We start from the raw sequence: 13,238 nt of genomic DNA on the forward strand, positions 1-13,238 counted from the left end.
GGACAAGTTTCAGATAGCAAAGCTCCATCGAGGCGCAAATCACAGTAGCCAAACTTTGGTGACATGAAGTTATGTGGTGATGAATGATAACGAAGCTATATAAATAATTACCAAATTTCGGGAGGGAAATTGGACAGAAAAAACTACAACGAATGCAAGAACGTATTGTATTAATTGCAGCAGTGAATCTCCAATTTCTTTACTTACGACACACCATTAAATAAGGAATTATTAGTTCGACAGATGCTACATAGATAATAAATAAATACATATATGCAGAAGTTTCGTTGATTTAAGGAATTACATAAAAAGTGTCATTTATTTTGCTTAAAAATTTATTTATTACTGCTGGTTAACTTTTTCCGTTAATTGCACCAAGTTCATGATTTCCAGCATATTTCTGATTTTTAGAATTATCTCCATCCTGTAATTTAAAATTGGTAAATCTCGTTACACATTTCAGAGTACATACGTATGCACGAAACATATATTTATTTATGGAATTGCTTACGATGTGCACTCCCAAATCCCAGCATATTTTTTGCCGTATGTGCAACGGAACAAATTTGTTGACAAATTGATCGCAAGGCGGACTGATAAGCTGTGGATTCAGGTCTCGAGGGTCCTGTTTGCCAGTGAGGAAACTGACCACTGTTCCAACCATCATGTTTAAACAGCATCCAATCAATGCGTACCAATAGTAGGATATTTTGTAAAATTCGGATATTTCATCGCTATCGATGTGAAAAAATGAAAATTAAGTAACAATGAAATCTTGAGTAATTCAGATTTTCATAATTAATTAATTAACCTTTGGCCAGCTTGATTGAGAAAATTAGATCGAGGCGCAGTAAAATTGGAACATCCTTCGACACTGTTAATTAATTGAAGAAAATTTAGTAAATATTTGATTTTGTGTATTCAAAGAAATTTTGATTTTTAAATGTACTTCTATTTGTGTAATGGGGTGCAAAACTCAAGCATATCTTGTTCACAAATTTTACATACATATTTATATAGCTATATCACTTGAAGAGGTAGTCAAAATTTATTAGACACAACTGGGCTATAGTTCATTAATTTCCCTTAGCAAATGCACGTGCTTTTATTTCCAAAAAATTATCATGTATTTTGCAAACTAGGAATGAAATGTGAATGACCATGAAAATGTGAGTAAATTGCCATACACAATATTTAAAAGTTATTTTTGTTCATGCGAAAATCTTCTCAACGTGATTACCTAAGTTCTCGTTTTTAAGAAAATTTCACGTAAGCAAAATTCGGTTAATAAATTTTAAAAAATTCAGGCTGCAAGAGATAGTAAGAGGATATTTCATAAATTTTACTATTTTCCCCTTTTATGGTAATTCACAACTTTTCATTAATGAATAATCTTACCTTAACGTTAATTTCGACGCTGGACGAATCCCACTTTTCGCCATCGACGTCCCAATCCCCAACCACAACATGAATACGAGAGACGTAAGAGTGCCCCAAAATGCACCCTTGGAATTACACCAGGGAACAAACATTCCTAAACTGAACACCCCTAACAGCGTGCCTCCCACCATTCCAAAAATGCTGAACGAAACGTCGAAAATCCCGCCTAATCTTTCCGCAATAAAAACTAGGCCAAAAGAAAGTAGTCCGTACATTACGGATGAAAACTTGGAAATATTCGTCGCTCTGTGGTCACTTATGTCGGGGTAAAAGTATTTCACGTAATCTTCAAGAGTTATGGAGGCCAAGCTGTTGAGTCCGCTGGACACAGTGCTGCGGAAAAAAATAGAAAGCGAGATTTTCAAAGTCGTGGTCCTTACGGACAGAATATTTAGCATAATTTTCGATCCAAAAAATTGTTTTTGGCATATAAGGGTAGTCAATGTCAGCTATTACATCAATTAGCAAAATTTTAAATGATTGAGTATTTACTTAAATACATAATTATTGATTAGAATGCCAGAATGCCATCAAGGCTAGTTATGATTATAATTGGTCCTGATTGCACGGATTTGTATGATGGGAATGTCAAGGTTAGCGACTATAATTTCTAATCCCTACCCTTGAAATTCCCACAAAAATTAGGCTTTTAAGCTTTCGAATTATTTGTTAGCTTGCCTCAACGCTCCTGAAAATATGCCTGCCACGAATAATCCTGGAAAACCTTTAAAATCGCCTAACGAATCCATCACGAATATCGGGAGTATCTGATCCGTTGTCCTGATTCGCTGAAGAAAATATTAATCGTTTTTTTAATTTTGTGTGATTATTAACAGAATTAAATTGCAGAACCTTTGACATGAGTGGGTCACATTTCGAGTACTTGGCATAAAGTACCAACCCCGTCAAAACATTGAGAATTAATAGGACAAAACGACCAAGACCATTTAGCCAGATGGCCCTTTATACATGCATTTATGCAAATATACATAATTTGGAAATTATTAAATATATTTATAATTTATGCCAAAATTCTCGAGTTTCTTACATTTTCGCTTGTCGTATAGTTGGGAGGGTCAAATATCGTTGAACCTAAAATTTAACATAGATTTACAAAATTGTAGAAGCGTAAATAATAAAATTTTAGATAATGCTTCGATTTTGAAAATTAAAATTATCTACTTGTGCTTGATTGACTCCATAAATTGCCAGCCACATGAAAAACGCCCCGATCCATAAGGTCCACGTGGTTTGCCGAGTCCTCGGATCGGGATCAAAGCTATAAAATATGTCAACATTGGAATTAAATAAGTTCATCATGTTTTCTAAATAGTAATATAAAATAAAAATACTCGAAATATTTGACGTGTCCCCCGTCGACAGCGATATTCCAAATGTTCCCAAATCCACCCAAGTCTATCCCACCTTTCACCAGGACGACAATCATGGCACCAAACCTGAGGAATATTTTCATTAATTTACCAACTACAAATTTGTTAAATTACACAGAACGCCGAACAATCCTGGTTCGTTTATGCCAGAGGAAATTGAAATCAGTGGTATTAAAAAGGTTAAAATTCTGACGTAATTTTACTTACATTACAATAATTTGCACCACGTCAGTCCACATGACAGATTTTATTCCTCCCTGTTACAGATCATACGTATAATTCTTAAGTAAAAAATCTAATTCCATGCAACCTTTTTGGATGGATTTGTATTAATTTGAAATTAAATAAAAGTTACCAATGCCGTATAGAAGATGACAATGGCAAACAACGCTGTCACACAGCCGTAAAGATGCAGCCCGGTAACTGGGTTTTAGTTGAAGGAAAATTTTTAAAAGTCTTTAAACTGTATAAAATTAAAATTTCCAAACACCTTACCTTGACTAAGGGCAAGTGCTGGGGCGTAGATAACGACAGACTGGTACAGCACCTACATAAAATTTAATAACATTAGTATTGAGTTTAAATGTACGTATTTTTTATTAATTGTTAATTCTACCATTTGCACTGTGAAGACGAACGAAGCCAGAATTCTGACAGGTTTCGAAAATCGCAACTCCAAATACTATAAAATGTGCAAAGGGTGCCCAATTTTTTCAAATTTTCAGGGGCCAGACGTATAATAAATGAATTGATTAACGGTATGTACCTCATATGTCGAGGTCAATTGGAGGTTATAAAACACAGGTAAATACAGATACGCTGAGACCCCCATAACGGCAAAGTGTGCTGGTGCAATCATGATGTATATAGTGCCTAAATATTTATCATGCCATATGCAAATTTCAGAATTTGGTGAATACCTAATTATGTATAGGGAAGAAGTTAACCGTGTTTACCATTTAAATAAATTTCTGCAGGAACGGAGAGCAACGCAATGGCAGAGAAGAAAGCTGAAAGCAATACATTTTCTCAATGTCCACGAGTCGCCAGTAATTAAATTCATTATTACGATAATTTTGTACAAATTATTATTATCATTGCGTGGAAAAATCAGCAGCCTTAGATTTAGTGAACCAATGTTTTCCCCATTATTTGCAGTTGGGGTATTCACGTCAACTTTGTAAAAGCCGTATTTACACATACATTTACATATGTATGTATCTTCGCAATTTTACGATGTTTGCGAAGAGTTAGATAGGACATGACAACCAATCAGAATCCTTTATTTTTACGAAATATGCGACACAAAAATGTATTATCGTTGTAATATATTTTTCGCAAACTCGTCGCCAATTAAGTGAATTTTCATCTCTCCTCTCATTTTCAGCGACGCAATTTTGGAAACAAAGCAAAGCTGCGAAGATTTTTTGTGAAGCAACATTTTTGAATGACGTGAATACCCACATTGTCAGTGACAATTTGTCACATAATTTAATGATCTCTTAAATACTTACTCGCCAAGAGGGACAAGGTAACCGGAACAATTCCCATGTTTCTACCTCCCATTAAGAAATCCTTCGTTGTCTGCCGATTGCCGAAACAGCCGTAAAATATCCCAATTCCGGCAGATACGGCGAGCATTAAGGTAAACACCAGGTAGTCCACGGTACCGAAATGTTTAGCAGAATCATCTCCAATGATGGCTGACTCGCCCATTTCAGAATTCTACTATTTTTTCACAGATTAAAAAAATAATTTACTTTGACATTTTGACTAATTTTGGGTTTACATACTCAGCTTGTAAATACTTTTGTGGATGACGTATTTTTGAAAAGATACTTGACCAGCTTGATGTAGACTGAGAGTTTGGTTGTGAGGATGACAAACTGAAAATGAGACGAGAAGATGCAGTGCATAGTTAATTTATGCATAGTTTGTTACACTTGGTTTAAGGCAATGATAGTTAATTTATTAAATTGACCACTGGACAAACATATGTATGTACGCATGCAAGTACATATGTTTTGGATGAGACGTTGTATGCAAATAGATATGCCGTGTGTATAAAATTGAAGTATACCTACGGTCAAAGTTCAAAATTAAATATTCAGATTTTTCTGCCCAGCGACCCGTTCCGAGTAGGTATTTATAAATGCTTTCTGCTTAAAACCCGATAAAACCCTTTAAACTATCATCCCATTGTGTGCATGAATATTATCAATATTTAGAAAACTATTAAATGTATGTAAAATTTGATATGAATTTTATTATTTATTCAAAATTTATATTCAATCCGACATAATTAGGTTATCCTCATTCATGATGAGAAGATGAGGACGCAAATGGAGATCAGCGTGTGCTACATAACATAACATCAAATAAAATCGCATAGGACTATTCCAACGAAAAAGTCGTAATAATTTTCCACGGATATGGAACATTTTCTCCGAAAAATTTATTGTCATTTATGCAATAGTTTCTTTCTAGGTTATAAACTACAAAATATATTTGTCCCGTCTAACACTTAATGAATATAATTTTCATCTGCAGACATGTACATAAAAATGTAGGTCTTAGAGATAGCGGTATCTTATTTTACTCTCTGAAATATTAATATGTACAACATCCAGAGAGCGACTAAATTAATGTGAAATTAAATGAATCGACGTCATGGAGAAATTATGATGCCGAACAACCCTGACCTACGACGATGAATTAAAATCAATGAAATTTGATTCATAAAAATTTGTACTGCATGACGTGCAAGATGATTTATTTGGCTTAACTTGTATCATAATTAGCCCTTTGTCGCAGTTGTACTTAATGACATATTTAGTACTTGACAATGTCAATTACCATTAATTTGTTTAATTCAGTTGATGTCAATTATTAGGATGACATGGAAAAAATGTAAAAAGCATATTATTTTACAAAAATTTAAGAAGCGTTTATTTTTATCCTGGTGCATACTACAGATATGTATGTAGTTCACAAATGTGAACTACATACTTTATCTGTGGTGCATACATACTATACTACATGCATATGCATTATGTACTGTGCTCTTACTAAGGATTGTCACCTCATTTTGCATAAATCTCATTATGCCATTTTCAGCTATACGGGCTTTCCATGTTGAATAAACTATGTGTCCCTCTCGAAACTGTCAAAATATGCAAATGAGGTGACACGCACAAATAATTCTACTATGCAGATATGCATATTTAGATATGTACGTAAATAAGTATTACTGAAAATATGTGTGTTTAGATAAAACTTTTTTATAACTTCAGCTTTGGAAAATGTACATATGTATGTATGTTATTTGATATGCAAATTAATGTACGTTATGTGTATTAGGCACGCACCCGGAGTTAAATGCAACAGTTGGGACCATCGGAACCCAATTGGATAAAATAAATTTAACTCAGAAATAAGGAACATTAATTAATTTATTAGCCATGAGTTATTGAAGAAATTTTACATATGTCAATAAGTACATAGATAACAAGTCAGACATAAGTAAAATCAAAGCACTAATTGTTCAAATTTAAGCCTAGTCAGATACATATTTCGCTTGCATTTTATCAAGTATGTATTATGCAATCTATTTATGAAGGATTAATGAATACATACTTAAATATGTAAATATGTAGTAAAATTCTTGCTAAAAATCTAGTTGATACTATTAAAGACATACTTAAATATGTAAATATGTATTTTCTCTTATCTAAACCTCAATAATCACACGAAATGTCGATCATGACACGAATGCAGCTCTTTCTGATATCGTCGCCCCCCTCCGTCTCTTCTGATGTTGGACACGTCGTTGGCACACCCACAATGCCACACCCACGAATTTTGTTGTCAGAAACGGTGACCGGTTTAGGGCTCCACTGATAAACGACGTCATCCTCCAACTCTTTAGGGCTGAAGAGTACGTTCGTGTTGAATTTATTGTTACCAAGTTTTCTCAGAGGTGCATCAATCCCGGCCAAGACTTGGCGAAACACCTGCATAGAAATTTAAACACACTTTTTTTAGGAAACTTATTAATTCAGATTTTATAAATTTCTTTACTTACGTCCCCATTTGAACCGATCAGGATTTGTTGGTCTCCAATATTGTAAAAGCCGGTAAGCATTGAAGGGACCCAAATGGAGAGGGGTGGGTAAATGACATCCTTACGGATCGAGGACTTGTTGCAACCTGGAGAAAAAAAATTCAAAATTTTAGTTTTTTGAATTTTTGAAACAAAAAATCTGGGATTGGAAATAATTAACTAAAATTTATCATATATGTACCTAAACTCGACGCTTCATGAAAAGCGAGTCTCACATCGTTCCATGACTGCCAGATGTCAAAATTGATCGACACCTTGGGTTCCGGAGCGTCGGAAATGGCGACAAGTTTTGCATTCGCCGTTAACGTGACGACTGTCGGCGAGGTGGTAAGTTTCGTGGGTGAATTGTCGTAAGCTTTATCGAATTCCTTCACGTTAGTTCGATTCGTGCAGTTCGAATGTAATTGTAAAGTTGGGCAGTTATCTTGGGCGAGGGATGTTGTGATAAGGGAGAGGGATGTTGCGAAAAGCGAAAGGAGCAGGAGGTATCGGGACATGATGGAATTTGTCCTAGTTTTTAAAACAAGTTTGTAGAGTTTGCTGGATAATTAGTCAGACACGGACTGTTTGGTGGATGAGGTAGAACTGGAGCTAAAATGGGTTTTAGGAGCATATTTAATACTTTTAATTCATTAGTATTTGTGCGTATTTAAATAAGTAACTTTGGAAAGTTGACGATGGTGAAAAAAGTAGCTTTGTTAAGCTGTTCTGAACCCTAGAGAGGTCGGCAAAAATGTATGTAAATACTTATACAGGTACATATGTATGAGATGTACCCTTCTGTATGTAGGAACGGCTTTAATCTGTCCACCTTTTTCTCGGTATGTTGTCAAGGGATAATAAGCATCTATGTATGTATAATAGAAAATATATGACGAAAGGTGTGTATTTACTTATGTATTTTGTAAAATGCAGCGTTAAAGTATTAGCAAGGCTAAAGCTTATGTAAATACATACCTCTGAATACATCGAGTATGTAGTTAAAAAACATGAAGTTCTTCCTACAACTTGGTCCTTAAAGTATTTTAAGGATTCTTGGAAAGTAACTTTTCTCCACAATATATGTACACCCTTAGAAAACTGGTATTAAATCATTACCGAGCGGAGTACGTATGTGACTCTACCGACACTGGTATTAAAGAGAATTACCGTTCAGTAATGTTGTGGTAATGAAAAATTTACCACTCAGGAACAATTTACGACCAATCCGGTATGAAATTATTACCAAATCAACACCAACACGGAGTATCTATGTGACTCTACCAGATTTTTAACAGGGTATAGACATACAACATTATAGTTATGTGTTCAGACACAAGTGTACAATGTACAAATGTACATGCACATTTATGTAATAATAATATATAGGTATAATCATGTAATATGTACCAAATGTATATACATTTGCATGTAGTATACATATTTGTACAATAACTAATTACTTAGGTACATGTTTATCGGTATATGCCTTGTGGACTAGACAATAATATATGTATTATCCTATCTGAATGATAAGTATACGTATACAGATTACTTATCTTAGCGATTCCAATAGATGGATTTGCAACTCAAGGAAATATTTTGAAAAGTGATGATAGGTTGGAAATTTGGAAAAATAAGTATGCAGAACTTTTTATATTATGTGAGGAATTGTTTGCGCTAAACATGTGATGTCGTCGTGCGTGCAGGATTGTTCATTGGTGAATCAGAAATAACAAAGGAGATGATAATCATTATGGATTTTTTGGTATTCAAAATTAAGTAAAATTTTAGAACACGTAATTTGAAACTTAATCATTTAGTACAAATAGGTATAGAGATATGCATGCCTTGTATTATTCAGAATTACAAATTTACGTGAGTTACAAAATGTCGTCAAAGCACAATCACGGTTACATAATGTCAAAAACTATGTGGTTTTAACCACCGTCCAAACCAGTTTTAACCAGTTTTTGACGCTGAATTATGGACGTCCAAAACGTCCAAAAAGTGTCTAAATTAGAAAGGGGCAAAATGTTATAAGTTCTTCATTGTTGTATTTTCGATAATCCGTTGACGTAAGGACATGTAGATAATATTCTTTCTATTAATCCTGGGCCTTTTGGCATGTACTACCAACTATGGCAAGTAGTACAAAATTCCTAAACTTCTCATAAGAGAACATGTTGAAACAAAAGTTTGTTTTCCAAATTTCGTGTTATTTCGTGTTATTTCGTGAATACAATAATGGGTGATTTTCAAAGAGAAGCATTATACTATATATTACTTATAGCATTTTGCATTATAGCATTATATTACTTATAGCATTTTGCCCCATTTTCCAATGTTGCACGTTTTTGGACAATTTTGAAAGTTTTTGGATGGTTTCCAGTCCTAAAGTAGTTTTGGACATACAAAACGAAACACAACGGAGGAATGGTTAAGGTCATTCGTGCAATATTTTACTGAATTTTATGTGTGATGTGATAGTAAATATTGTTATTATTGGCCTTCTAGTGGACCATGCATATTTACTTACAAACTATGTATATGTAATTTGCTACCACTTACTTGTTAGGGAAATATGTATGTAAACCGGACATACCTACGCTAATTCAACGTCTGATTTATACGTGAGATATGTACATTTAATAAAATATGTATGTCCTGTTTACATCAAAACAACGAGGAGTATATAATATTCCTTGCAATTTGATTACAAATTCTTCCACCAATTTGTAATCTATCACCGGGTGGAAATAAGTATGTAGGCTCATTCCATTTGTAAGCAACACGTTTGATCGAGTACCAGGAAATAGAGGTGCTAAACCCTGCTCGCTGGTGGTGGCTGCCTGACCATGTATTTTCCTCTCTTTGATATGAGAACACCACACAACTTATGCTTTGTCAATGTTTCCGGCCACGTAGGAACACAGAATTATTTACTACTGTCTACACAAGCAGCCCATGTTAATTTTACCTTTTCGAAAAATCGCCAAAACTCCAAGACGGACAAAAATCGCGTGGGGTTTTAAACTTTTTTGTTTCCTCAGGCCCAAAGGCATCGATTCGCTTATCTCTCTATGAGCGATTCTTGTCCGTCTTCTCGATAATCGAGTTTTTCAATACATTTTAAATTTCTAATTTTTTTGAATTTTTGAATTTTTGAAAATTTTTCCTATCAATGAATGATCAATGAATGAAATCTGCAAATGTAACCTACCCCTTTGAACCAACACTTTGGCGGCGAAAGCATTTTCAATGCATTTGCAAATTTTCTTTGAACTGCTATATCTTTGCGAAAAAAATTAATTTTCAAATTTTGATTTTTATGATATGTTGTATTTTATATTATGCATCTATGATAAGATTGTGGACAAGATATCAAATATGGGTGCGACGACGATCGTGTGGGTTCAGATGGAATGAGCCTGTATTTCTGGATGTTTTTATGCAGATAAGACCACCAAATTATTTATTTCTTCGAGCATGAAAATTTTCAATATTTTGAATTTTGATATTAAGAATTCAGCTACATGTTCATGTGTACGACATTGTGATCCCAGCAAAGGGTATTAACGGCGACCAAAATTTAACCAGGTGCTAGTGTAGCCACCAGCTGTTTCAAAAATTTAGAAAAGTTAATAAACAGTTCAGAAATTTTTTATAATCAGTTCAACGGATAACCATGGCTTACCCCAGGTGGGTGGCTTAACGGTAGGGAAGCCAATTATTGGCGCTTTGGTCGTGGTCGCTGCGGTCGTCGCTGCCGTGGTGGCTGCGGTCGTCCCTGCCGTGGTGGCTGCGGTCGTCCCTGCCGTGGTGGCTGCGGTCGTCCCTGCCGTGGTGGGTACCGTTGTCCCTGCCGTGGTGGGTACCGTTGTCCCTGCCGTGGTGGGTACCGTTGTCCCTGCCGTGGTGGGTACCGTTGTCCCTGCCGTGGTGGGTACCGTTGTCCCTGCCGTGGTGGGTACCGTTGTCACTTCCGTGGTGGGTACGGTCGTGGGTTCCGCAGTAGCTACCGTGGTGGGTTCTGTACCCTGCCCCTGGACGGCACAAATCAGACCAACGACAGCCAAAGTGTACAAGAGAAACTTCATGTTGGAAATTTTTTGTAGAGAGTTCAGTTTGATTGATGATAAGAGGGAGACGATTAGCCGATTAGTGATACTTTCGGTGTATCTCCGTGGCCTTTTTATATTCGTAAATTACTTCGTCCCAGAGTTTAGAATTTTGAGAATTTAAGTTAAATAGAGCTACCCAGCAATTTTACACGGGATTTATTATGCAAATTTGTTTTTTTCATAAGCAGTATCTTTGTTCGTACGATGTGTTGCATAATGACACGACCAGACTTTGCTTCGTACATACGTAGTTTTAGCATGAAATTTTACATTAAGCATACATACACATGTAAGTAAGTAGTCCATCATCATCATTCTGTCGATTGTCACATAGTTAACTTCAAATATGGCGTGACACCGGTGTTAATTCATACACATTTGTAGAATCTGACTTGAATATTTCTAATGTAATATGTAAATCTTAGTTTTTGTAAGGATCTAAATAGTGTTAAAGTCGGAGCATCTGCGATTTTCAGTAAAACTATGTATGTACGCGCATTTAAATTCTATATAGTAATTTACGACAAATTGCGACACATATTCAAGATTTCTGAGAATTGGAATGGTCGTGAATCGAAATCTCGCCAAATATACATAAATATTATAATATTTCAATGCATAGAAAATATTTCTGAAATCCATCTATAATGGGAACAATGATACAATTCTTGAATTCTATAAATCGGTGCTTATGAATTAATGACGCGGAAAGCTGCTACATTTTTATAATTCTAATGTGGGTATAATAAAAATTTTAAATGCAAATTCATACCTTCAAATTAGATCAAGGTCGGGACTTATGTAACTTCAAAAATTTATTCGCAAGTTTGTAAATCCAGTGTTTATTGGTCGTATTAAATTATTGACAACCAGTCCAATAGAAGTAAAATAGCAATCATATTAAGATTTACATAGTAAGATTTTAAAATTATATTACTTAATTGTCAACAAAACCCGTATCGTCCCTTTGACCACGCCCTTGAAAAACTTCAAAACGCTCAACGGCTTGATAATAAAGTAACCCTGGTGACCAATTCCCAAGGGCCTTGTACTCTTTCTAAACTTTGACATGTATTTCGCCTCCCACGAATCCTTGACCACCATAAATTTCCACGAGTCCCGATTAGCCTTCGCGTAGAGGTAGAAATGACCCCCCACGTGGAGCACGAAATACCAGAAAATTTGAATCGCGATTGTCCAGCAGAGAAGTAACGAGCGAGTCAAAGCCCCCAAGTGATCCCAATTTCGGATTAGGACGAAATTCGTGTAGAGGACGAATTGCATGGCTAAGACTTGAAATGGGAGGATGTAGATTCCCCACACTTTCATCGAGTACAGGTGAAGCAGTTCCGCCTTTCGGTATTCAGTGGGCAAGTGGGCGACTGACCTGAATTCAGGAAAAGTGGTGTGTCTCGATGAGGGGAGTTTGACGTTGAATTCAGTGTAATGAATGGGAATCATTAAGGCTGAAAAAAATGAGAGGAATTAGTGATTTACATATTTTCTCTTGAAATCTTTTTAAATTTATAATTTTACATGGTTCACGGGGTTACACATTTTGGTGTGAATAACTTGAAAATTTATAATTCAGTGATGTGGAAATTTTGGCAAAGGTTTGAAGTGATTATGCTAGTGCCAATTACATACATAAACCAGATGAATATTACATCTAAGTAATTCAAGCAGGCCAGTATCATTGTAAAATCCATAAATTCTGGAAACTTGCATACAAACTTTTACTAAATTTTGAGACAATGTATGAATCTCAATCTCAATAAAACTACAATAAACTTATTCAGATCAAGAATGATTTTTTATTTTGTAAAAACATGCAAAACAATTTTTTCAAAAGTTCCGGATTTTACTAATGACGGCTATTGCCTCTTACTTTCGATATTACATATGTTTAAGTGTATGTGTCTGAATGGGCATGTAAAGTTTCAAGAAATATATTTAATTAGCGCTCTTCTTATACTAATTTAATTACCTGAAAAAGCCATCGTAAACAAGATTAGTACCACTATAACCACAGGGATAAGAAAGTATCCATAAGTGCCATAGATAAGAAAGCAGTAGAATATGAGCCTGTAATTCTTTGTATTCTTTGGCACCATGGAAATCCAAAAGACGGGCACATCCTCCCAAAAATACACGAGGAATGCACCGAATAAAAAGTACCCC

The 13,238-nt window shown here is 35.1% G+C and overlaps 3 protein-coding genes across 5 annotated transcripts; all 3 read right to left on the minus strand.

The window, feature by feature from the left end:
* Positions 1 to 282: 282 nt before the first annotated feature.
* LOC110849703 (sodium-coupled monocarboxylate transporter 1) lies at positions 283 to 4,741 on the minus strand. Of its 3 annotated transcripts, none has more exons than XM_035852141.1 (17): positions 4,625 to 4,741; positions 4,346 to 4,559; positions 3,788 to 3,841; positions 3,598 to 3,704; positions 3,448 to 3,513; positions 3,327 to 3,378; positions 3,187 to 3,254; positions 3,039 to 3,088; positions 2,793 to 2,897; positions 2,623 to 2,719; positions 2,489 to 2,532; positions 2,293 to 2,401; positions 2,119 to 2,228; positions 1,399 to 1,773; positions 812 to 874; positions 512 to 734; positions 283 to 424 (listed from the first exon to the last, which is right to left on the minus strand). In XM_035852141.1, exons 2-17 carry the CDS (start codon positions 4,545 to 4,547, stop codon positions 353 to 355), a joined length of 1,797 nt encoding a protein of 598 aa, XP_035708034.1. In that variant the 5' UTR covers positions 4,548 to 4,559; positions 4,625 to 4,741; the 3' UTR covers positions 283 to 352. The 3 variants fall into 3 exon arrangements, with proteins under 3 accessions (XP_035708034.1, XP_021952831.1, XP_035708035.1); XM_022097139.2 differs by having other exon boundaries at positions 4,346 to 4,556; positions 4,625 to 4,727; XM_035852142.1 differs by having other exon boundaries at positions 4,640 to 4,712.
* Positions 4,742 to 6,265: 1,524 nt separating this feature from the next.
* Positions 6,266 to 7,562, minus strand: LOC110849810. The gene is made up of 3 exons (XM_022097263.2): positions 7,136 to 7,562; positions 6,916 to 7,040; positions 6,266 to 6,844 (listed from the first exon to the last, which is right to left on the minus strand). The coding sequence occupies exons 1-3, from the start codon at positions 7,449 to 7,451 to the stop codon at positions 6,569 to 6,571; spliced, it is 717 nt and encodes a 238-aa protein (XP_021952955.1). The 5' UTR covers positions 7,452 to 7,562; the 3' UTR covers positions 6,266 to 6,568.
* Positions 7,563 to 10,232: 2,670 nt separating this feature from the next.
* LOC110850249 (integumentary mucin C.1) lies at positions 10,233 to 11,108 on the minus strand. The gene is made up of 2 exons (XM_022097708.2): positions 10,631 to 11,108; positions 10,233 to 10,552 (listed from the first exon to the last, which is right to left on the minus strand). The coding sequence occupies exons 1-2, from the start codon at positions 11,031 to 11,033 to the stop codon at positions 10,509 to 10,511; spliced, it is 447 nt and encodes a 148-aa protein (XP_021953400.1). The 5' UTR covers positions 11,034 to 11,108; the 3' UTR covers positions 10,233 to 10,508.
* Between the last annotated feature and the right edge of the window lie 2,130 nt (positions 11,109 to 13,238).

This window comes from Folsomia candida, unplaced genomic scaffold, assembly GCF_002217175.1.
Source record: "Folsomia candida strain VU population unplaced genomic scaffold, ASM221717v1 Fcan01_Sc005, whole genome shotgun sequence".
Taxonomy (NCBI): domain Eukaryota; kingdom Metazoa; phylum Arthropoda; class Collembola; order Entomobryomorpha; family Isotomidae; genus Folsomia; species Folsomia candida.

What these genes read in the sequence shown, in the direction of transcription:
- LOC110849810 (XM_022097263.2), bottom strand. Translation starts at nt 7,451, where the DNA reads ATGTCCCGATACCTCCTGCTCCTTTCGCTTTTCGCAACATCCCTCTCC. An exon ending in TCATGAAGCGTCGAGTTTAG is followed by an intron (nt 7,041 to 7,135) that starts GTACATATATGA and finishes TTTTTTCTCCAG; the next exon opens with GTTGCAACAAGTCCTCGATC. An exon ending in TGATCGGTTCAAATGGGGAC is followed by an intron (nt 6,845 to 6,915) that starts GTAAGTAAAGAA and finishes ATTTCTATGCAG; the next exon opens with GTGTTTCGCCAAGTCTTGGC.
- LOC110850249 (XM_022097708.2), bottom strand. Translation starts at nt 11,033, where the DNA reads ATGAAGTTTCTCTTGTACACTTTGGCTGTCGTTGGTCTGATTTGTGCC. An exon ending in CGTTAAGCCACCCACCTGGG is followed by an intron (nt 10,553 to 10,630) that starts GTAAGCCATGGT and finishes TTTTTGAAACAG; the next exon opens with CTGGTGGCTACACTAGCACC.
- LOC110849703 (XM_035852141.1), bottom strand. Translation starts at nt 4,547, where the DNA reads ATGGGCGAGTCAGCCATCATTGGAGATGATTCTGCTAAACATTTCGGT. An exon ending in ATATTTTCAGGAGCGTTGAG is followed by an intron (nt 1,774 to 2,118) that starts GCAAGCTAACAA and finishes TTTTTTCCGCAG; the next exon opens with CACTGTGTCCAGCGGACTCA. An exon ending in CTCAATCAAGCTGGCCAAAG is followed by an intron (nt 735 to 811) that starts GTTAATTAATTA and finishes TCACATCGATAG; the next exon opens with CGATGAAATATCCGAATTTT.